General features: G+C 48.9%; 1 protein-coding gene across 5 annotated transcripts in view; it reads right to left on the reverse strand.

Moving 5' to 3' along the window:
• LOC140409368 (disintegrin and metalloproteinase domain-containing protein 12-like) overlaps positions 1 to 22,409 on the reverse strand; it is a 653,965-nt gene that overhangs the window by 47,843 nt on the left and 583,713 nt on the right. For 3 of the 5 annotated variants that reach the window (XM_072497812.1, XM_072497810.1, XM_072497809.1), the window contains 2 exons: positions 15,743 to 15,817; positions 11,899 to 11,973 (listed from right to left, as the gene is read on the reverse strand). In XM_072497812.1, the coding sequence (XP_072353913.1) occupies positions 11,899 to 11,973; positions 15,743 to 15,817 (150 nt within the window). The remainder of the gene's footprint in view (positions 1 to 11,898; positions 11,974 to 15,742; positions 15,818 to 22,409) is intronic. The other 2 variants (XM_072497813.1, XM_072497811.1) reach the window with 1 other exon arrangement.

A 22,409-nucleotide genomic window follows, 5' to 3' on the forward strand; every position in this document is an offset into this window, starting at 1 on the left:
ATTTGGTTTTGGGTAATGAACCAGGCCAGGTGTTGGATTTGGAGGTAGGAGAGCACTTTGGGGACAGTGACCACAATTCGGTGACGTTTACGTTAATGATGGAAAGGGATAAGTATACACCGCAGGGCAAGAGTTATAGCTGGGGGAAGGGCAATTATGATGCCATTAGACGTGACTTGGGGGGGATAAGGTGGAGAAGTAGGCTGCAAGTGTTGGGCACACTGGATAAGTGGGGCTTGTTCAAGGATCAGCTACTGTGTGTTCTTGATAAGTATGTACCGGTCAGGCAGGGAGGAAGGCGTCGAGCGAGAGAACCGTGGTTTACCAAGGAAGTGGAATCTCTTGTTAAGAGGATGAAGGAGGCCTATGTGAAGATGAGGTGTGAAGTTTCAGTTGGGGCGATGGATAGTTACAAGGTAGCGAGGAAGGATCTAAAGAGAGAGCTAAGACGAGCAAGGAGGGGACATGAGAAGTATTTGGCAGGAAGGATCAAGGAAAACCCAAAAGCTTTCTATAGGTATGTCAGGAATAAGCGAATGACTAGGGAAAGAGTAGGACCAGTCAAGGACAGGGATGGGAAATTGTGTGTGGAGTCTGAAGAGATAGGCGAGATACTAAATGAATATTTTTCGTCAGTATTCACTCAGGAAAAAGATAATGTTGTGGAGGAGAATGCTGAGCCCCAGGCTAATAGAATAGATGGCATTGAGGTACGTAGGGAAGAGGTGTTGGCAATTCTGGACAGGCTGAAAATAGATAAGTCCCTGGGACCTGATGGGATTTATCCTAGGATTCTCTGGGAGGCCAGGGAAGAGATTGCTGGACCTTTGGCTTTGATTTTTATGTCATCATTGGCTACAGGAATAGTGCCAGAGGACTGGAGGACAGCAAATGTGGTCCCTTTGTTCAAAAAGGGGAGCAGAGACAACCCCGGCAACTATAGACCGGTGAGCCTCACGTCTGTAGTGGGTAAAGTCTTGGAGGGGATTATAAGAGACAAGATTTATAATCATCTAGATAGGAATAATATGATCAGGGATAGTCAGCATGGCTTTGTGAAGGGTAGGTCATGCCTCACAAACCTTATTGAGTTCTTTGAGAAGGTGACTGAACAGGTAGATGAGGGTAGAGCAGTTGATGTGGTGTATATGGATTTCAGCAAAGCGTTTGATAAGGTTCCCCACGGTAGGCTATTGCAGAAAAGTCGGAGGCTGGGGATTGAGGGTGATTTAGAGATGCGGATCAGAAATTGGCGAGCTGAAAGAAGACAGAGGGTGGTGGTTGATGGGAAATGTTCAGAATGGAGTACAGTCACAAGTGGAGTACCACAAGGATCTGTTCTGGGGCCGTTGCTGTTTGTCATTTTTATCAATGACCTAGAGGAAGGCACAGAAGGGTGGGTGAGTAAATTTGCAGACGATACTAAAGTCGGTGGTGTTGTCGATAGTGTGGAAGGATGTAGCAGGTTACAGAGGGATATAGATAAGCTGCAGAGCTGGGCTGAGAGGTGGCAAATGGAGTTTAATGTAGAGAAGTGTGAGGTGATTCACTTTGGAAGGAATAACAGGAATGCGGAATATTTGGCTAATGGTAAAGTTCTTGAAAGTGTGGATGAGCAGAGGGATCTAGGTGTCCATGTACATAGATCCCTGAAAGTTGCCACCCAGGTTGATAGGGTTGTGAAGAAGGCCTATGGAGTGTTGGCCTTTATTGGTAGAGGGATTGAGTTCCGGAGTCGGGAGGTCATGTTGCAGCTGTACAGAACTCTGGTACGGCCGCATTTGGAGTATTGCGTACAGTTCTGGTCACCGCATTATAGGAAGGACGTGGAGGCTTTGGAGCGGGTGCAGAGGAGATTTACCAGGATGTTGCCTGGTATGGAGGGAAAATCTTATGAGGAAAGGCTGATGGACTTGAGGTTGTTTTCGTTGGAGAGAAGAAGGTTAAGAGGAGACTTAATAGAGGCATACAAAATGATCAGGGGGTTGGATAGGGTGGACAGTGAGAGCCTTCTCCCGCGGATGGAAATGGCTGGCACGAGGGGACATAGCTTTAAACTGAGGGGTAATAGATATAGGACAGAGGTCAGAGGTAGGTTCTTTACGCAAAGAGTAGTGAGGCCGTGGAATGCCCTACCTGCTACAGTAGTGAACTCGCCAACATTGAGGGCATTTAAAAGTTTATTGGATAAACATATGGATGATAATGGCATAGTGTAGGTTAGATGGCTTTTGTTTCGTGGCCGAAGGGCCTGTACTGTATTGTTCTATGTTCTATGTTCTAAGATGTTACCAATGATGGGTGTGTCCAGAATTAGGGGTTATAGTTTGAGGATTCAGGGTAAACCATTTCGGACAGAGATAAGGAGACATTTCTTCACACAAAGAGTGGTGAGCCTGTGGAATTCATTACCACATGAAGTAGTTGATGCTAAAACATTGAATATATTCAATAGGCAGCTGGATATAGCACTTGGGGAGAATGGGATCACAGGCTATGGGGAGAAAGCAGGATTAGGCTATTGAGTTGGATGATCAGCCATGATGGTGATGAATGGTGGAGCAGGCTCGAAGGGCCAAAAGGCCTCCTCCTGCTCCTATGTTCTATGTATCTATGTATCTATGAATGAGTGCAAGCGAGCTGGTAATATCAATGAAGATAGGCAGAGTTTTTTCAATATAGAAAGGGTAAGAGAGAGGCAAAAATAAACATTGGACCACTGGAAATGTGGCTGGCGAAGTAATAATAGGAAACAAAGAAATGGCAGACGAACTGAATAGTTATTTTGCATCAGTCTTCACGGAGGAAGACACCAGTGGGATGCCAGAGCTCCAGGAGAACCAGGGGGCAGAGGTGAGTGCAGTGACCATTACTAAGGAGAAGGTTCTGGGGAAACTGAAAGGTCTGAAGGTGGATAAGTCACCTGGACCGGATGGACTACACCCCAGGGTCCTAAAAGAGATAGCTGAGGAGATTGTAGAGACATTGAACATAGAACATAGAACAATACAGCGCAGTACAGGCCCTTCGGCCCACGATGTTGCACCGAAACAAAAGCCATCCAACCTACACTATGCCATTATCATCCATATGTTTATCCAATAAACTTTTAAATGCCCTCAATGTTGGCGAGTTCACCACTGTAGCAGGTAGGGCATTCCACGGCCTCACTACTCTTTGCGTAAAGAACCTACCTCTGACCTCTGTCCTATATCTATTACCCCTCAGTTTAAAGTTATGTCCCCTCGTGCCAGCCATATCCATCCGCGGGAGAAGGCTCTCACTGTCCACCCTATCCAACCCCCTGATCATTTTGTATGCCTCTATTAAGTCTCCTCTTAACCTTCTTCTCTCCAACGAAAACAACCTCAAGTCCATCAGCCTTTCCTCATAAGATTTTCCCTCCATACCAGGCAACATCCTGGTAAATCTCCTCTGCACCCGCTCCAAAGCCTCCACGTCCTTCCTATAATACGGTGACCAGAACTGTACGCAATACTCCAAATGCGGCCGTACCAGAGTTCTGTACAGCTGCAACATGACCTCCCGACTCCGGAACTCAATCCCTCTAAAGGCCAACACTCCATAGGCCTTCTTCACAACCCTATCAACCTGGGTGGCAACTTTCAGGGATCTATGTACATGGACACCTAGATCCCTCTGCTCATCCACACTTTCAAGAACTTTACCATTAGCCAAATATTCCGCATTCCTGTTATTCCTTCCAAAGTGAATCACCTCACACTTCTCTACATTAAACTCCATTTGCCACCTCTCGGCCCAGCTCTGCAGCTTATCTATATCCCTCTGTAATCTGCTACATCCTTCCACACTATCGACAACACCACCGACTTTAGTATCGTCTGCAAATTTACTCACCCACCCTTCTGCGCCTTCCTCTAGGTCATTGATAAAAATGACAAACAGCAACGGCCCCAGAACAGATCCTTGTGGTACTCCACTTGTGACTGTACTCCATTCTGAACATTTCCCATCAACCACCACCCTCTGTCTTCTTTCAGCTAGCCAATTTCTGATCCACATCTCTAAATCACCCTCAATCCCCAGCCTCCGTATTTTTTGCAACAGCCTACCGTGGGGAACCTTATCAAACGCTTTGCTGAAATCCATATACACCACATCAACTGCTCTACCCTCGTCTACCTGTTCAGTCACCTTCTCAAAGAACTCAATAAGGTTTGTGAGGCATGACCTACCCTTCACAAAGCCATGCTGACTATCCCTGATCATATTATTCCTATCTAGATGATTATAAATCTTGTCTCTTATAATCCCCTCCAAGACTTTACCCACTACAGACGTGAGGCTCACCGGCCTATAGTTGCCGGGGTTGTCTCTGCTCCCCTTTTTGAACAAAGGGACCACATTTGCTGTCCTCCAGTCCTCTGGCACTATTCCTGTAGCCAATGATGACATAAAAATCAAAGCCAAAGGTCCAGCAATCTCTTCCCTGGCCTCCCATAGAATCCTAGGATAAATCCCATCAGGTCCCGGGGACTTATCTATTTTCAGCCTGTCCAGAATTGCCAACACCTCTTCCCTACGTACCTCAATGCCATCTATTCTATTAGCCTGGGGCTCAGCATTCTCCTCCACAACATTATCTTTTTCCTGAGTGAATACTGACGAAAAATATTCATTTAGTATCTCGCCTATCTCTTCAGACTCCACACACAATTTCCCATCCCTGTCCTTGACTGGTCCTACTCTTTCCCTAGTCATTCGCTTATTCCTGACATACCTATAGAAAGCTTTTGGGTTTTCCTTGATCCTTCCTGCCAAATACTTCTCATGTCCCCTCCTTGCTCATCTTAGCTCTCTCTTTAGATCCTTCCTCGCTATCTTGTAACTATCCATCGCCCCAACCGAAACTTCACACTTCATCTTCACATAGGCCTCCTTCTTCCTCTTAACAAGAGATTCCACTTTCTTGGTAAACCACGGTTCCCTCGCTCGACGCCTTCCTCCCTGTCTGACCGGTACATACTTATCAAGAACACGCAGTAGCTGATCCTTGAACAAGCCCCACTTATCCAGTGTGCCCAACACTTGCAGCCTACTTCTCCACCTTATCCCCCCCAAGTCACGTCTAATGGCATCATAATTGCCCTTCCCCCAGCTATAACTCTTGCCCTGCGGTGTATACTTATCCCTTTCCATCATTAACGTAAACGTCACCGAATTGTGGTCACTGTCCCCAAAGTGCTCTCCTACCTCCAAATCCAACACCTGGCCTGGTTCATTACCCAAAACCAAATCCAACGTGGCCTCGCCTCTTGTTGGCCTGTCAACATATTGTTTCAGGAAACCCTCCTGCACACACTGTACAAAAAACGACCCATCTATTGTACTCGAACTATATCTTTTCCAGTCAATATTTGGAAAGTTAAAATCTCCCATAATAACTACCCTGTTACTTTCGCTCATATCCAGAATCATCTTCTCCATCCTTTCCTCTACATCCCTAGAACTATTAGGAGGCCTATAAAAAACTCCCAACAGGGTGACCTCTCCTTTCCTGTTTCTAACTTCAGCCCATACTACCTCGGCAGAAGAGTCCCCATCTAGCATCCTCTCCGCCACCGTAATACTGCTCTTGACTAGCAGCGCCACACCTCCCCCTCTTTTGCCTCCTTCTCTGAGCTTACTAAAACACCTAAACCCCGGAACCTGCAACATCCATTCCTGTCCCTGCTCTATCCATGTCTCCGAAATGGCCACAACATCGAAGTCCCAGGTACCAACCCACGCTGCCAGTTCCCCTACCTTGTTTCGTATACTCCTGGCATTGAAGTAGACACACTTCAAACCACCTACCTGAACACTGCCCCCTCCTGCGATGTCAAATCTGTGCTCCTGACCTCTATACTCTCATTCTCCCTTACCCTAAAACTACAATCCAGGTTCCCATGCCCCTGCTGCATTAGTTTAACCCCCCCAAAGAGCACTAACAAATCTCCCCCCCAGGATATTTGTGCCCCTCAGGTTCAGATGTAGACCATCCTGTCTGTAGAGGTCCCACCTTCCCCAGAAAGAGCCCCAGTTATCCAAAAATCTGAATCCCTCCCGCCTGCACCATCCCTGTAGCCAAGTGTTTAAATGCTCTCTCTCCTTATTCCTCATCTCACTATCACGTGGCACGGGCAACAACCCAGAGATAACAACTCTGTTTGTTCTAGTTCTGAGCTTCCATCCTAGCTCCCTGAAAGCCTGCCTGACATCCTTGTCCCCTTTCCTACCTATGTCGTTGGTGCCAATGTGGACCACGACTTGGGGCTGCTCCCCCTCCCCCCTAAGGACCCGGAAAACACGATCCGAGACATCACCTACCCTTGCACCTGGGAGGCAACATACCAAACGTGAGTCTCTCACGCTCCCACAAAATCTCCTATCTGTGCCCCTGACTATAGAGTCCCCAATTACTAATGCTCTGCTTCTCTCTCCCCTTCCCTTCTGAGCAACAGGGACAGACTCCGTGCCAGAGGCCCGTACCCCATGGCTTACCCCTGGTAAGTCGTCCCCCCCACAAGTATCCAAAGCGGTATACTTGTTTCTCAGGGGTACGACCGCAGGGGATCCCTGCACTGACTGCTTTTTCCCAGTCCCTCTTACAGTTACCCACCTATCTCCAATCTTTGGTGTAACTAATTCCCTGAAGCTGCTATCTATGACCCCTTCTGCCTCCCGAATGATCCGAAGTTCTTCCAACTCCAGCTCCAGTTCCCTAACTCGGTCTTGGAGGAGCTGGAGATGGCAGCACTTCCTGCAGGTAAAATCAGCAGGGACACTAACTGCATCCTCACCTCAAACATCCTGCAGGAGGAACATTGCACTCCCTTCCCTGCCATTCCTCTAACTTTCTACCAAGATCTGGCTAAAAAATAATAATAATATAATAAAATATGGTACTTACCTCAGACCAATGGGTTTTATTATTAGGTTAGAGGAGGAGGGCGGGTGGGAGACACTACACGTGTAGTGTCTCGGGTTTCCTCTCCACCAGAATTATTGGTGAGGGTCTTCCCAGACGTCCGCGGGTCGACTTCCTGTTCCCGCCTAAAAAACTAATTTAAAATTAAAAAAAAAGAAAAATTCTCAGCTCCTGCTGAAATTGACTAACCAGCCAGCTGTTCTCCCGCCGCCGAAATCGACTGGCCTGCCCCTGCAAAGACAAGTGCTTTTAAAGGTTGACTTACCTCCCAGCAACCTCCTTCCGCAATGCTCCCGCTGAAACTGACTCACCACTCACCAGCTGTTCTCACGCCGCCGAAATCGACATTGGTGATGATCTTTCAGGAATCAGGAGGCAGGAAGGGCCCCAGAGGGCTGGAAGGTGGCTCATGTAACACCGCTGTTTAAGAAGGGAGGGAGGCAGAAGACGGGAAATTATAGGCCGGTTAGCCTGACTTCGGTCATTGGTAAGCTTTTAGAGTCTGTTATTAAAGATGAGATCGCGGAGTACTTGGAAGTGCATGGTAAAATAGGACTGAGTCAGCACGGGTTCATCAAGGGCAGGTCGTGTCTGACAAATCTGTTAGAGTTCTTTGAGGAGGTAACAAGGAAGTTAGACAAAGGAGAACCAGGGGACGCGATTTATTTAGATTTCCAGAAGGACTTTGACAAGGTGCCGCATAGGAGACTGTTAAATAAGTTAAGAGCCCATGGTGTTCAGGGTAAGATCCTGGCATGGATAGAGGATTGGCTGACTGGCAGAAGGCAGAGAGTGGGGATAATGGGGTCTTTTTCAGGATGGCAGCCGGTGACTAGTGGTGTGCCTCAGGGGTCTGTGCTGGGACCACAACTTTTCACAATATACATCAATGATCTGGAAGAAGGTACTGAAGGCTCTGTTGCTAAGTTTGCAGATGATACAAAGATCTGTAGAGGGACAGGTAGTATTGAGGAAGCAAGGGGGCTGCAGAAGGACTTGGACAAGCTAGGAGAGTGGGCAATGAAGTGGCAGAAATACAATGTGGAAAAGTGTGAGGTTCTGCACTTTGGAAGGAGGAATTTAGGCATAGGCTATTTTCTAAATGGGGACATCTTCGGAAAGCAGAAGCACAAAGGGACTTGGGAGTCCTTGTCCAAGATTCTCTTAAGGTTAACGTGCAGGTTCAGTCGGCAGTTAGGAAGGCAAATGCAATGTTAGCATTAATGTCGAGAGGGCTAGAATACAAGACCAGGGATGTACTTCTGAGGCTGTATAAGGCTCTGGTCAGACCCCATTTGGAGTATTGTGAGCAGTTTTGGGCCCCGTATCTAAGGAAGGATGTGCTGGCCTTGGAAAGGGTCCAGAGGAGGTTCACAAGAATGATCCCTGGAATGAAGAACTTGTCGTATGAGGAACGTTTGAGGACTCTGGGTCTGTACTCGGAGTTTAGAAGGATGAGGGGGGATCTTATTGAAACTTACAGGATACTGCGAGGCCTGGATAGAGTGGACGTGGAGAGGATGTTTCCACTTGCAGGAAAAACTAGAAGCAGAGGACACAATCTCAGACTAAAGGGACGATCCTTTAAAACAGAGACTAGGAGGAATTTCTCCCCCCAGAGGGTGGTGAATCTGTGGAACTCTTTGCCGCAGAAGGCTGTGGAGGCCAAATCATTGAGTGTCTTTAAGACAGAGATAGATAGGTTCTTGATCAATAAGGGGATCAGGGGTTATGGGGAGAAGGCAGGAGAATGGGGATGAGAAAATATCAGCCATGATTCAATGGCGGAGCAGACTCGATGGGCCGAGTGGCCTAATTCTGCTCCTATATCTTACGGTCTAACCCAGTAACCCAATTTAACCTTTTTGGACATAAGGACAGTTTATCATGGCCAATCCACCTAACCTGCACATCGTTGGACTGTGGGAGGGAACCGGAGCACCCGGAGGAAACCCATGCAGACAGTGACCCAGCAGGGAATCGAACCTGGGACCCTGGAGCTGTGATGCAACAGTGCTAATTGCTGTGATGCCGTGCTGCCTCCGGTCTGGCTGGTGGAGTACTGAGCCTGAAGGATTTGTGTGCTGCCTACCCAGCTGAGCCTGGCGGTGACTGGCCAATCCGCTCGGGTTCTGGGGGATCTGCTCGGCTGATAAAGGCATCGGTACTTCACCACCAGCTGGCAGCTGCTACTTCAGTAACGAGGGCCCAGACTCCCACCGTAAAATCCATCACTCGCCATCATTACAGGGGAACACAGAGATAGCCTCTTCACTGATCACCCCTGGAGCTATCTGGGATGGCCACTTCCAGAATACAAAATGGACATTTGCAAACATCGCAGGGAAAAATGGACAATGTTAAGAAAGCAGGCAGGCACAGAGCCTGTCTGCATATTGGAGCCGCAGCTCCCAGACAAGACTGAAACTGTTGGCCCATTAGCATATGGATGGCCCATCTCCGGGAACAAAGGAAGATACTTAAGTAACTGATCTGTCTCCAGACCTCGCGGCGCCAGTTCCCCAAACCGAAAGCAGAAAACAAAGCCAGGCCAACGGACACCTCGGACACGCCCAGCCATCAGGGCACCCACCCCTTTATTGGTCAGGATCAATGCGGATGATCAAGAAATTCCCAATTGATTGGGGCCAAGTTCAAGGCCCGCCCAAAAGAGCGCGAAGCCCCTCCGGGTATAAGAAGGAACCCCCACGAGAGAATCACTCTCTTGGACTCGGCTCTCACAGCGGAGAGACCCGTCCACCAGCTGCAGCAGAAGCAAGTAAGTCCAAGGTCAACGCTCGCTACCAGACAGACGACCTTAGCTGTTCCCCTCTACCACTTCGACCCCAGCAGCCTCAGAACCGAACATCGGCCATTGTTCCTCTGACTGAGTGGGCACCCGAAGCTAAGTATAGGCTTTAGCAGTAGAGATAGTTTAGTTTGCAGTACTTTGTGTGTAAATAAATAGTATTGACTTTGATCTAACTAACTGGTGTATTGGTTCTTTGATCGGTATTCGGGTTTGAACCTTGTGGCGGTATCGATAGATACCTGGCGACTCTAAAGCAAACATAATTAGAATTACGGAAGACGACCATCTTGACCGCCATATTTAGAAACAACCAAAGAGAGCAACACCCCGCAGGATTCCAAACGTCCACACCTATCAGATCCATCAGGAATGACGCAATTACAGATCCTGAGCCCTATTCATTTCCAAACATTTTGAAGGAAGTCCTCCAAAAGGGGGTATCTGAGATTAGTTTACCAATTAAATGTTATCCTTGGGATGATGTACATTTGACAAATAGTGACTGAGAAGAGGTGAGAAAATGTAAATCTCTGGGGGTGGCACAGTGGTTAGCACTGCGGCCTCACGGCACTGAGGACCCGGGTCACTGTCCGTGTGGAGTTTGCACATTCTCCCCGTGTCTGCGTGGGTCTCACCCCCACCACCCAAAGATGTGCCGGGGAGGTGGATATTTTATTTCAATTCTGACTTGGGATCCAATTATTGTAATTCTACTCCCATCTGTGTCATTGGCTGAGGGGCCACCACTGGAATACAGGCCGTCACTACCAAGGAAGAAGCAGAAATACAGACCAGTCAGAGTTTTGGTGATGGGGCCGTTGAGGAGCAGGGATACATGGGGGAGGGGGAATACAAGGCCAACAGGTACATTTTGCCCAGTCTTATTAGCGGTGGTAAAATACCAGTGCCAAAGGAAGGAAGCAATTTATGTCGATTAACTGGCGAGTGAGCCACAGGCGAGGGAAATACCGAACACATTCCCTGCCACTCCTAAAATCACAGTGGGTAACAGACACAGCATTGCTGCCCTGGCACCAGTCTTTGACATGGCATACCTGCCAGTCTGATCCCTGGGAAGGGGCGACTTTTCACCCCATGTCTCAGAATCACAAGTCCAGTAAAGCAACCTGCAGGCTCTCCGAATTGTCCACAATATTCCTGCAGAAGCTGAACCCACAAAGTTCGAGCATGAATTAGTAGCTTTAGAATAGAGGAGCAGGATAGGAAAGCAAAGTAGCTCAAATGCTTCGATAAGTTTTAGCAATTTGCCCTGTTACAGTCAGGGATGTGTATAAATGGACACCGTTGATGATGGGGAGATTTTGGGCTGGATTCTCCGCAGACCAGCCCCGTCCGTCCGCGAATGACGCTGTGCAGCTGGGGGGCATTGCTAGAGGCCCTCCCAGTGATACACCGCTCCCAACCGGCCGAGTTCCCGACGGCGTGGAACTAATGTGGTCTGGCTGGTCGGGACTCTGACGTGCCGGCTGCGGACTCAGTCCGCGGCCGCTCTGGTGGGAGGCGTGGGGATCGATCATCGGGGGGGAGGGGGCGGCCGGGGCAGCGATCGAGTCGGTCCGATGCAGCGGCGCGTGGTGAATCGTGGGTGGCCGAGATTGACGGTGTTGGTCTGCGGTGTAAGCCTGCCATGGCGCTTGACGTGGCCGCTGGGGGCCGTGCGCATGCCGGACTCGGAACCGGATGTGCTGGGTCCCGTAACCGCACCCAAAGCTGCGGGAAGCTTCCCGGGACGCTGCTACACCCCTGAGGGGAAGGGAATCGGCTTATATTTTTTGCAGGGAACTAGGGAGTGCAACGCCTGCATTTCTACGCCTGCGTGGGGACAGAGCCCCATTTTGGGCAAATCCAGCCCAATATCTTCCCACGATCCTCCCAAAGTGACCACTTCACATTTCTCTGCATTGAACTCCGTCTGCTGTGCGACTGCACATTTCCCCATCGTGTGTGTGCCACCCTGAAGCCCCACATCACTATTCACTACTTTACCAACTTTTGTAACATCGGAGCACTTAATCACGGTACTCGTTATACCTCGATGGGCCGAGTGGCCTAATTCTGCTCCCATGTCTTGTGGTCTATTACATGTGGAGATTCATTGGGAGAGGATTCTCACCCGGGATTTCTTGGGTGCTTTTTTGGAATGCTGTGGTGATACTCTTCTCACTTCTCGTGGTCTCCGGTGATCTGACTGCAAAAGAAAATGAGAAATGAATCCTCAGTAAATTGGATGTGCTGTGTTCCTGCACAGGCACACTGGGAGATTGGGAACGTGCTGTGTTCCTGCACAGGCACACTGGGAGATTGGGAACGTGCTGTGTTCCTGCACAGGCACACTGGGAGATTGGGAACGTGCTGTGTTCCTGCACAGGCACACTGGGAGATTGGGAACGTGCTGTGTTCCTGCACAGGCACACTGGGAGATTGGGAACGTGCTGTGTTCCTGCACAGGCACACTGGGAGATTGGGAACGTGCTGTGTTCCTGCACAGGCACACTGGGAGATTGGGAACGTGCTGTGTTCCTGCACAGGCACACTGGGAGATTGGGAACGTGCTGTGTTCCTGCACAGGCACACTGGGAGATTGGGAACGTGCTGTGTTCCTGCACAGGCACACTGGGAGATTGGGAACCAGGCTGGGATTAGTTTGGTCGTCACCTTCTTCTTGTTTGGTGATTACTCGATTCTAAGTAATGGGCAGCACGGTAGCACAAGTGATTATCACTGTGGCTTCACAGCGCCAGGGTCCCAGGTTCGATTCCCCGCTGGGTCACTGTCTGTGCGGAGTTTGCACGTTCTCCCCGTGTCCGCGTGGGTTTCCTCCGGGTGCTCCGGTTTCCTCCTACAGTCCAAAGACGTGCAGGTTAGGTGGATTGGCCATGCTAAATTACCCGTAGTGTCCATAAAGGTTAGGAGGAGTTATTGGGTTACGGGGATAGGGTGGAAGTGAGGGCTTAAGTGGTCGGTGCAGACTCGATGGGCCGAATGGCCTCCTTCTGCACTGTATGTTCTATGTAATTCTATGTAATCTATGTAAGTCTGATTCTCCACCTGAGAAAGTCGATGTTACCGATCATGGGCTCTGTGGGTTCCTGCAAGGCTGATGAGCCAGGTCCCAGAGCAGCATCGTCGACCATGACAGGTGTCTCTGAAAGGTGGGATCAGTCCTTGAACTCTAGATCGCTGGTATTCCTTTCTCAGACTACTTTTCCCAGCCTCCTCTTACCATCGGCTGTTCTCAAAGAATTGTGTCCCTTCAGTCAGGACATTCCTCCCAAGTAGGTCACTTCTGAGCCAGCGTCTCCCAGGAGTGTTGCATTCCTTGAGGCAAACCTTCAGGGTGGCCTTTAAGCGCTTCCTTTGTCCTCCTCTTCTTCTGAAGCCTTCCTTGAGTTGGGCAAGAAAGATTTGCTTTGGGTGACACATTGATGTAGTGGGTTAACACTGCTGCCTACGGAACCGAGGACCCGAGTTCGATCCCAGCCCCGGGTCACTGTCCGTGTGGAGTTTGCACATTCTCCCCGTGTCTGCGTGGGTCTCACCCCCACAACCCACAGATGGGCAGGGTAGGTGGATTGGCCACGCTAAATTACCCCTTAGTTGGAAAAAAAATTGGTTACTCTAAATTTAAAAAAACAGCACGAATTGCTTTGACAGGTGGGACTTTGACATCCATCCAGAGAGACCTGGGCGTGCATGTCGACCGATCACTGAGAGTGGCAACGCATGTGGAGAAGGTGGTCAAGAAGGCCTACGGCATGCTGGACTTCATCGGTCGGGGCATTGAACATACAAATTGGCAAGACATGTTGCAGCTGTACAGGACCTAGTTAGGCCTCATTTGGAATATTGCGCACAAATCTGGTCGCCACACTACCAGAAGGATGTGGTGGCTTTGGAGAGTGTACAGAAGAGATTTACCAGGATGTTGCCTGGTCTGGAGGGCATTAGCTATGTGGAGAGGTTAGATAAACTCGGTCTGTTCACACTGGAACGACAGAGATTGAGAGGCGACCTGATAGAGGTCTACAAGATTATGAGTGGCCTGGACAGAGTGGATAGTCAGATGCTCTTTCCTAGGGCCGGAGAGTCAGGTATTCGGGGACAGAGGTTTAAAGTGGGTGGGGAAATGTTTAGAACAGATGTGCGAGTTTTTTACACAGAGGGTGGTAAATATTTGGAACGTGCTGCCTGGGGAGGAGGTGGGAGCAGGTACGATAGCGGCATTTAAGGGGCATCTCGACAAATATATGAATAGGGTGGGAATGGAAGGATACGGACTCCGTAAGGGCAGACGGTTTTAGTTTAGGCAGGTACCATGGTCGGCGCAGGCTTGGAGGGCCGAAGGGCCTGTTCCTGTGCTGTCCTGATCTTTGTTCAAAGCACATGGCCGGCCCAGTAGAGTTGGTTTAGGATGATCATGGCCTCGAAGCTGGTGCTCTTGGCTCCTTCAAGGACACTGATGTTAGTATGCCGGTCCTCCCAGCTGATGTGGAGAGTCCGTCTCAGACAGTATTAATGGTATCTCGCCAGGGCCTTGCGATGGCGCCTGTATGTAGTCCAGGTTTCTGCGCCATGTGGAAGAGTTAGGAGAATGGCCTCATTGTACACGAGGATCTTGGCGTCAGCACAGATGTCGCAATCGTCAAAGACTCACGTCGTTCGGCGTCCAAAAGATGTGCTTGCAGATTAGGTCTGATGTTTGATCTCTGCATGGAGAGACCCCGGGTATGGGAAACGTTCCACGTTTTGCAGAGTTTCTTTGTTGGTTTTGATGGAGGGAGAGACCGGATCTTGCCCTGGAGCGGGGGTTGTACAGTCTTCTGGAGGCTGAGGGTGAGACCGATTCTTTGATATGCTTCCACGAAGGTGTCAAGCATGGCTCTCTTCCGAGAGACTGCATATGGCGATGCCATCCGCGCTGAAGTCACGCGAATCATGTCAGTATCGTTTTCTTCTTGGATTCCAATTAGTTGAGGTTGAAAAGATTTCTGTCCATCCTGTAGACCATGCCCACTCCACTGGGAAGCTTGCTCTTGGCAAGGTGAAGAATGGTAGCGAAGAAGATGGAGCTGATGTGGGGCGGCTGACACACCCCTGCTCGATCCCAGCCTTGACTCAACAGTTTCTGTCTTATTTCCATCAGTGAGGAGAGCCACCAATATCTTGTCATGGAGGAGTCAGGTGATGTTGATGTATTTGTATGGACAGGGGGCCTTTGACAGGCACTGACATAGCACTTCCTGAGTCTGAAGCCTTGCTCAGATCGATGAAGACCATGCAGAGCGGTTGATGCTGCTCCTGCCAATAACCCTTAATCCCTTTATTCTTCAAAAAACTATCTATCTTTATCTTAAAAACATTTAATGAAGGAGCCTCTACTGCTTCACTGGGCAAGGAATTCCATAGATTCACAACCCTTTGGGTGAAGAAGTTCCTCCTAAACTCAGTCCTAAATCTACTTCCCCTTATTTTGAGGCTGTGCCCCCTAGTTCTGCTTTCACCCACCAGTGGAAACAACCTGCCCACATCTATCCTATCTATTCCCTTCATAATCTTATATGTTTCTATAAGATCCCCCCTCATCCTTCTAAATTCCAACGAGTACAGTCACAGTCTACTCAGCCTCTCCTCGTAATCCAGCCCCTTCAGCTCTGGGATTAACCTAGTGAATCTCCTCTGCACACCCCCCAGTGCCAGTACGTCCTTTCTCAAGTAAGGAGACCAAAACTGAACACAATACTCCAGGTGTGGCCTCACTAACACCTTATCCAATTGCAGCAGAACCTCCCTAGTCTTAAACTCCATCCCTCCAGCAATGAAGGACAAAATTCCATTTGCCTTCTTAATCACCTGTTGCACCTGTAAACCAACTTTTTGCGACTGATGCACTAGCACATCCAGGTCTCTCTGCACAGCAGCATGTTTTAATGTGGGATGTATTGGGAGACGTTTCTCACCTGGAGTCTCGCTGGTGCCTTTTTGGAACACTGTGGTGATACTGCGGTCCGTTCTTGCAGGCACAGGTGATGTGACTATGGAAAAGAAAAAAAATAGATGACTGCTCAATAAATTGGATTATCTGTGTCCCTGCTCTGGGGCACTCGGAGTTTAAGAGCCAGGCTGGGATTAGTTTGGTAGTAACTATCCCTCAGCATCATCATTTTCCTCAGAATATCCACAGTCAGAAGGTCAGAAACTCTCGGCCTGGTGTCCCAGTCATCCTTCCACTCGACCAGACTGAGACTCTGCCTCAAAGATTACCTCGTGGCATTACCTTCAGAAATTTAAAATGACTTTCGAAACCTCCCTTTTTCTCTCACAGTCTTTCCTCCTTGGCAGTGTGTAGCTGGTTATGAGCAACAAGTATCAGTGTCCGAGCTGAATATTTTTATCATCACACAGATAATGAAGCAGTCCCTGTCCAAATGCAGCAAGACCTGATGATATCCAGGCTTGGGACGGACAAGTGGCTAAAATCATGCGCGGGGGAGTAAAGTGTGCAGAGGACACTGAAAGTCTGCAGAGGGATATAGATAGTTTAAGTGAGTGGGCAAGGGTCTAGCAGATGGAGTTCAATGGTGGTAAAGGTGAGGTCATCTAATTTGGTCGGATTAACAGCAAAATGGACGATTATTTAAATGGTAAAACATTGCAGCATGTTGCTGTGCAGAGGGACCTGGGTGTCCTTGTGCATGAATCGCAAGAAGTTGGTTTGCAGGTGCAGCAGGTAATTAAGAAGGCAAATTAAATGTTGTCCTTCATTGCTAGAGAGATAAGAGTTTAAAAGCAGGGAGGTTATTTAGCTGTATAAGGTGTTAGTGAGGCCACACCTGGAGTACTGTGTTCAGTTTTGGTCTCCTTACTTGATAAAGGATGTACTGTCAAAGAACAAAGAACAAAGAAATGTACAGCACAGGAACAGGCGCTTCGGTCCTCCAAGCCCGTGCCGACCATGCTGCCCGACTAAACTACAATCTTCTACACTTCCTGGGTCCCTCTATTCCCTCTATTCCCATCCTATTCATGTATTTGTCAAGATGCCCCTTAAATGTCACTTATCGTCCCTGCTTCCACCACCTCCTCCGGTAGCGAGTTCCAGGCACCCACTACCCTCTGCGTAAAAAACTTGCCTCGTACATCTCCTCTAAACCTTGCCCCTCTCACCTTAAACCTATGCCCCCGAGTAATTGACCCCTCTACCCTGGGGAAAAGCCTCTGGAGGGGGTGCAGAGGAGATTCATTCGGTTGATTCCGGAGTTGAGAGGATTGGCTTATGAGGACAGACTGAGTAGACTGGGACTATACTCATTGGAATTTTCATCTTTGCTGACGATATGACCATAGTGGGTCGGGTCTCGAACAACAATGAGTCAGAATACAGGAGGGAGATAGAGAACCTAGCGGAGTGGTGTAGCGACACCAATCTCTCCCTCAATGCCAGCAAAGCTAAAGAGCTGGTCATTGACTTCAGGAAGCAAAGTACTGTACACACCCCTGTCAGCATCAACGGGGCCGAGGTGGAGATGGTTAGCAGTTTCAAATTCCCAGGGGTGCACATCTCCAAAAATCTGTCCTGGTCCACCCACGTCGACGCTCCCACCAAGAAAGCACAACAGCACCTATACTTCCTCAGGAAACTAAGGAAATTCAGCATGTCCACATTAAGTCTTACCAACTTTTACAGATGCACCATAGAAAGCATCCTATCGGGCTGCATCACAGCCTGGTATGGCAACTGCTCGGCACAGGACCGCAAGAAACTTCAGAGAGTTGTGAACACCGCCCAGTCCATCACACGAACCTGCCTCCCATCCATTGACTCCATCTACACCTCCCGCTGCCTGTGTAAGGTTTTCGGGCAATTCGGCCCTTTTTGGAGAAACTCAGAGACTGTAAACCGACTTTCCAGCCAAGGGAACAGAACCAGTTTTCCCAGCAGGCTTGGCCCGCTGAGCTGAGTAAGGGCATAAATACATAAACATGTACAAACACCCCCCTAGGAGCTACAAGGAAGAAGGAGCCAGACAAACAAGATAACATCAAGACACAGACAAAGGGGCACGGGAATACACAGGAGGCTTGCATGCAAGCAGGACAATGGGATGGTCATAGCCCCATGCAAATGTAAATGACCTGGCCTCCACCAGAGCAGAATCCAATTAGCACCCCATCAACATAGCGAGGTGAGAACAGCAGCCATCTCCGGAGCAGCTGGAAGACACTGAAATTCTCCACAGAAGAGCCTAACCTCATTAAAACTAGAAATCAGACTGTCTGAGTCCAGCATATTGCGCTGGAAAAGCCCCTAGAAAATCAGCGGTAGAGAAAAGCCAAGTTGGAGGCGGACCTGGGGGAGGTACTCCAATCTTGACAGGAGCTACCGGCAGAAACTCACTGGGAGAAGGGGGGCGGAGCCAGCGCCAAATTCAAATCGCGCAGGTCTGAAAAAAACCAAGTTGGAGGCGGACCTGGGGGAGGTACTCCAAGCTTGACAGAAGCTACCGGCAGAAAAAACCAAGTTGGAGGCGGACCTGGGGGAGGTACTCCAATCTTGACAGGAGCTACCGGCAGAAACTCACTGAAAGAAGGGGGCGGAGCCAGCGCCAAATTCAAATCGCGCAGGTCTGCCTAGCTGGAAGAAGCGGACCTGCAAGGAATACCCCGGAAACATACAGCTCTGACCGTCTCAAAGGGGGCGGGACCAGCGGGAACTTTGAAAACCTACCTTTTCAATGCAAAAGGGGCTGGCCGATCACAGAACAAAGCCAGGTATAACTATATAAAAGGGGCTGTGTTTTCGAGTAGGGGTCTGTTCGTTCGTGGCTCGACCTCTGCACCCCTGACTTGACCTCTGCAGCCTGTGACCGTAAGTACTCCGCAGCAGCTTACGAAACTCCCTTGATTTTAATAGTGGTTGAGGCTTTGGGGAAGGGAACTTGTTTTGTGCCTTGTGATATTGCTAAAACCTGTGTAAGCATAAGAATTTTCGTTGTGTCCGCTATATTACCTTTGAATAGACATAGTGTATATTAGAGCATAAGATTGTATTGTGTTTCTTCTGTTTGATGATTTTGACCTGGGTTTTACAATAAACCTTGATTTGATGACAATTGGAGTCGTTTAAATTCTTCAATCTTTCACCAGCGACCTCTGACCAAGTCATTGTTAAAATACTCCTCACCTTAATTCCGGGTTCAGGAATCGAGGGTCATCTTGAGCGATTCACTCAGGACAGACTGCTGGTTAGGGAATAAACAGCAGTGTCCTATTCTCTCTCTTGGGAAAGCTACTCTAGTGGAGTAGGAACCGGGTGGCTGTTGCACCACCGGCAAGAGAGAGAATCACCTGGGTATTGGTGGGGGTCTGGAGATCTGTGTGATATAAGTCTCAGGCTGTCGGTCAGGAATAAACGGCAGGCTTGAATCAGTGCTCTCTTCAGTGGAAGTGTCCCAGTGCGACATCCCCTGGCCTCTGAAGTTTCAGTGCCAGCTGGAGAGAGACACACACAGATATTCAAACCCCAGATATCGGCCCAGTAGTGGAGTAGCGGAGATGGCACCCTCTACACCTGGGGAAAGCGGGCAGCATGATCAAAGATCCCTCCCACCCGACTTACTCACTCTTCCAACTTCTTCCATCGGGCAGGAGATACAGAAGTCTGAGAACACGCACGAACAGACTCAAAAACAACTTCTTTCCCACTGTCACCAGACTCCTAAAGGACACTCTTATGGACTGATCTGATCTCGTCACACATCTTCTGTACTGAGTAGTACTACACCCTGTGTGCTTCACCCAGACAAAGAACAAAGAAATGTACAGCACAGCAACAGGCCCTTCGGCCCTCCAAGCCCGTGCCGACCATGCTGCCCGACTAAACTACAATCTTCTACACTTCCTGGGTCCGTATCCTTCTATTCCCATCCTATTCATGTATTTGTCAAGATGCCCCTTAAATGTCCCTATCGTCCCTGCTTCCACTGCCTCGTCCGGCAGCGAGTTCCAGGCACCCACTACCCTCTGTGTAAAAAACTTGCCTCGTACATCTACTCTAAACCTTGCCCCTCTCACCTTAAACCTATGCTCCCTAGTAATTGACCCCTCTACCCTGGGGAAAAGCCTCTGACTATCCACTCTGTCCATGCCCCTCATAATTTTGTATACCTCTATCAGGTCGCCCCTCAACCTCCTTCGTTCCAGTGATAACAAACCGGGTTTATTCAACCGCTCCTCATAGCTAATGCCCTCCATACCAGGCAACATTCTGGTAAATCTCTTCTGCACCCTCTCTAAAGCCTCCACATCCTTCTGGTAGTGTGGCGACCAGAATTGAACACTATACTCCAAGTGTGGCCTAACTAAGGTTCTATACAGCTGCAAAATGACTTGCCAATTCTTATACTCAATGCCTCGGCCAATGAAGGCAAGCATGCCGTATGCCTTCTTGACTACCTTCTCCACCTGTGTTGCCCCTTTCAATGACCTGTGGACCTGTACTCCTAGATCTCTTTGACTTTCAATACTCTTGAGGGTTCTACCATTCACTGTATATTCCCTACCTGCATTAGACCTTCCAAAATGCATTACCTCACATTTGTCCGGATTAAACTCCATCTGCCATCTCTCCGCCCAAGTCTCCAGACAATCTAAATCCTGCTGTATCCTCCGACAGTCCTCATCGCTATCCGCAATTCCACCAACCTTTGTGTCGTCTGCAAACTTACTAATCAGACCAGTTACATTTTCCTCCAAATCATTTATATATACTACAAAGAGCAAAGGTCCCAGCACTGATCCCTGTGGAACACCACTGGTCACAGCCCTCCAATGAGAAAAGCATCCTTCCATTGCTACTCTCTGCCTTCTATGGCCTAGCCAGTTCTGTATCCACCTTGCCAGCTCACCCCTGATCCCATGTGACTTCACCTTTTGTACTAGTCTACCATGAGGGACCATGTCAAAGGCATTACTGAAGTCCATATAGACAACATCCACTGCCCTACCTGTATCAATCATCTTAGTGACCTCCTCGAAAAACTCGATCAAGTTAGTGAGACACGACCTCCCCTTCACAAAACCGTGCTGCCTCTCACTAATACGTCCATTTGCTTCCAAATGGGAGTAGATGCTGTCTCGAAGAATTCTCTCCAGTAATTTCCCTACCACTGAAGTAAGGCTCACCGGCCTGTAGTTCCCGGGATTATCCTTGCTACCCTTCTTAAACAGAGGAACAACATTGGCTGTTCTCCAGTCCTCCGGGACATCCCCTGAAGACAGCGAGGATCCAAAGATTTCTATCAAGGCCCCAGCAATTTCCTCTCCAGCCTCCTTCAGTATTCTGGGGTCGATCCCATCAGGCCCTGGGACTTATCTACCTTAATATTTTTTAAGACACCCAACACCTCGTCTTTTTGGATCACAATGTGACCCAGGCTATCTACACACCCTTCTCCAGACTCAACATCTACCAATTCCTTCTCTTTGGTGAATACTGAGGCAAAGTATTCATTTAGTACCTCGCCCATTTCCTCTGGCTCCGCACATAGATTCCCTTGCCTATCCTTCAGTGGGCCAACCCTTTCCCTGGCTACCCTCTTGCTTTTTATGTACGTGTAAAAAGCCTTGGGATTTTCCTTAACCCTATTTGCCAATGACTTTTCATGACCCCTTCTAGCCCTCCTGACTCCTTGCTTAAGTTCCTTCCTACCTTTCTTATACTCCACGCAGGCTTCGTCTGTTCCCAGCCTTTTAGCCCTGACAAATGCCTCCTTTTTCTTTTTGACGAGGCCTACAATATCACTCGTCATCCAAGGTTCCCGAAAATTGCCGTATTTATCCTTCTTCCTCACAGGAACATGCCGGTCCTGTATTCCTTTCAACTGACACTTGAAAGCCTCCCACATGTCAGATGTTGATTTGCCCTCAAACATCCGCCCCCAATCTATGTTCTTCAGTTCCCGCCTAATATTGTTATAATTAGCCTTCCCCAAATTTAGCACATTCATCCTAGGACCACTCTTATCCTTGTCCACCGGTACTTTAAAACTTACTGTGGTCACTGTTACCGAAATGCTCCCCTACTGAAACATCTACCACCTGGCCGGGTTCATTCCCCAATACCAGGTCCAGTACCGCCCCTTCCCTAGTTGGACTGTCAACATATTGTTTTAAGAAGACCTCCTGGATGCTCCTTACAAACTCCGCCCCGTCTAAGCCCCTGGCACTAAGTGAGTCCCAGTCAATATTGGGGAAGTTGAAGTCTCCCATCACCACAACCCTGTTGTTTTTACTCTTTTCCAAAATCTGTCTACCTATTTGCTCCTCTATCTCCCGCTGGCTGTTGGGAGGCCTGTAGTATACCCCCAACATTGTGACTGCACCCTTCGTATTCCTGATCTCTACCCATATAGCCTCACTGCCCTCTGAGGTGTCCTCTCGTAGTACAGCTGTGATATTCTCCCGAACCAGTAGTGCAACTCCGCCTCCCCTTTTACATCCCCCTCTATCCCGCCTGAAACATCTAAATCCTGGAACGTTTAGCTGCCAATCCTGCCCTTCCCTCAACCAAGTCTCTGTAATGGCAACAACATCATAGTTCCAAGTACTAATCCAAGCTCTAAGTTC

The sequence above is a fragment of the Scyliorhinus torazame genome, chromosome 3 (genome assembly GCF_047496885.1).
Source record: "Scyliorhinus torazame isolate Kashiwa2021f chromosome 3, sScyTor2.1, whole genome shotgun sequence".
Lineage (NCBI taxonomy): Eukaryota > Metazoa > Chordata > Chondrichthyes > Carcharhiniformes > Scyliorhinidae > Scyliorhinus > Scyliorhinus torazame.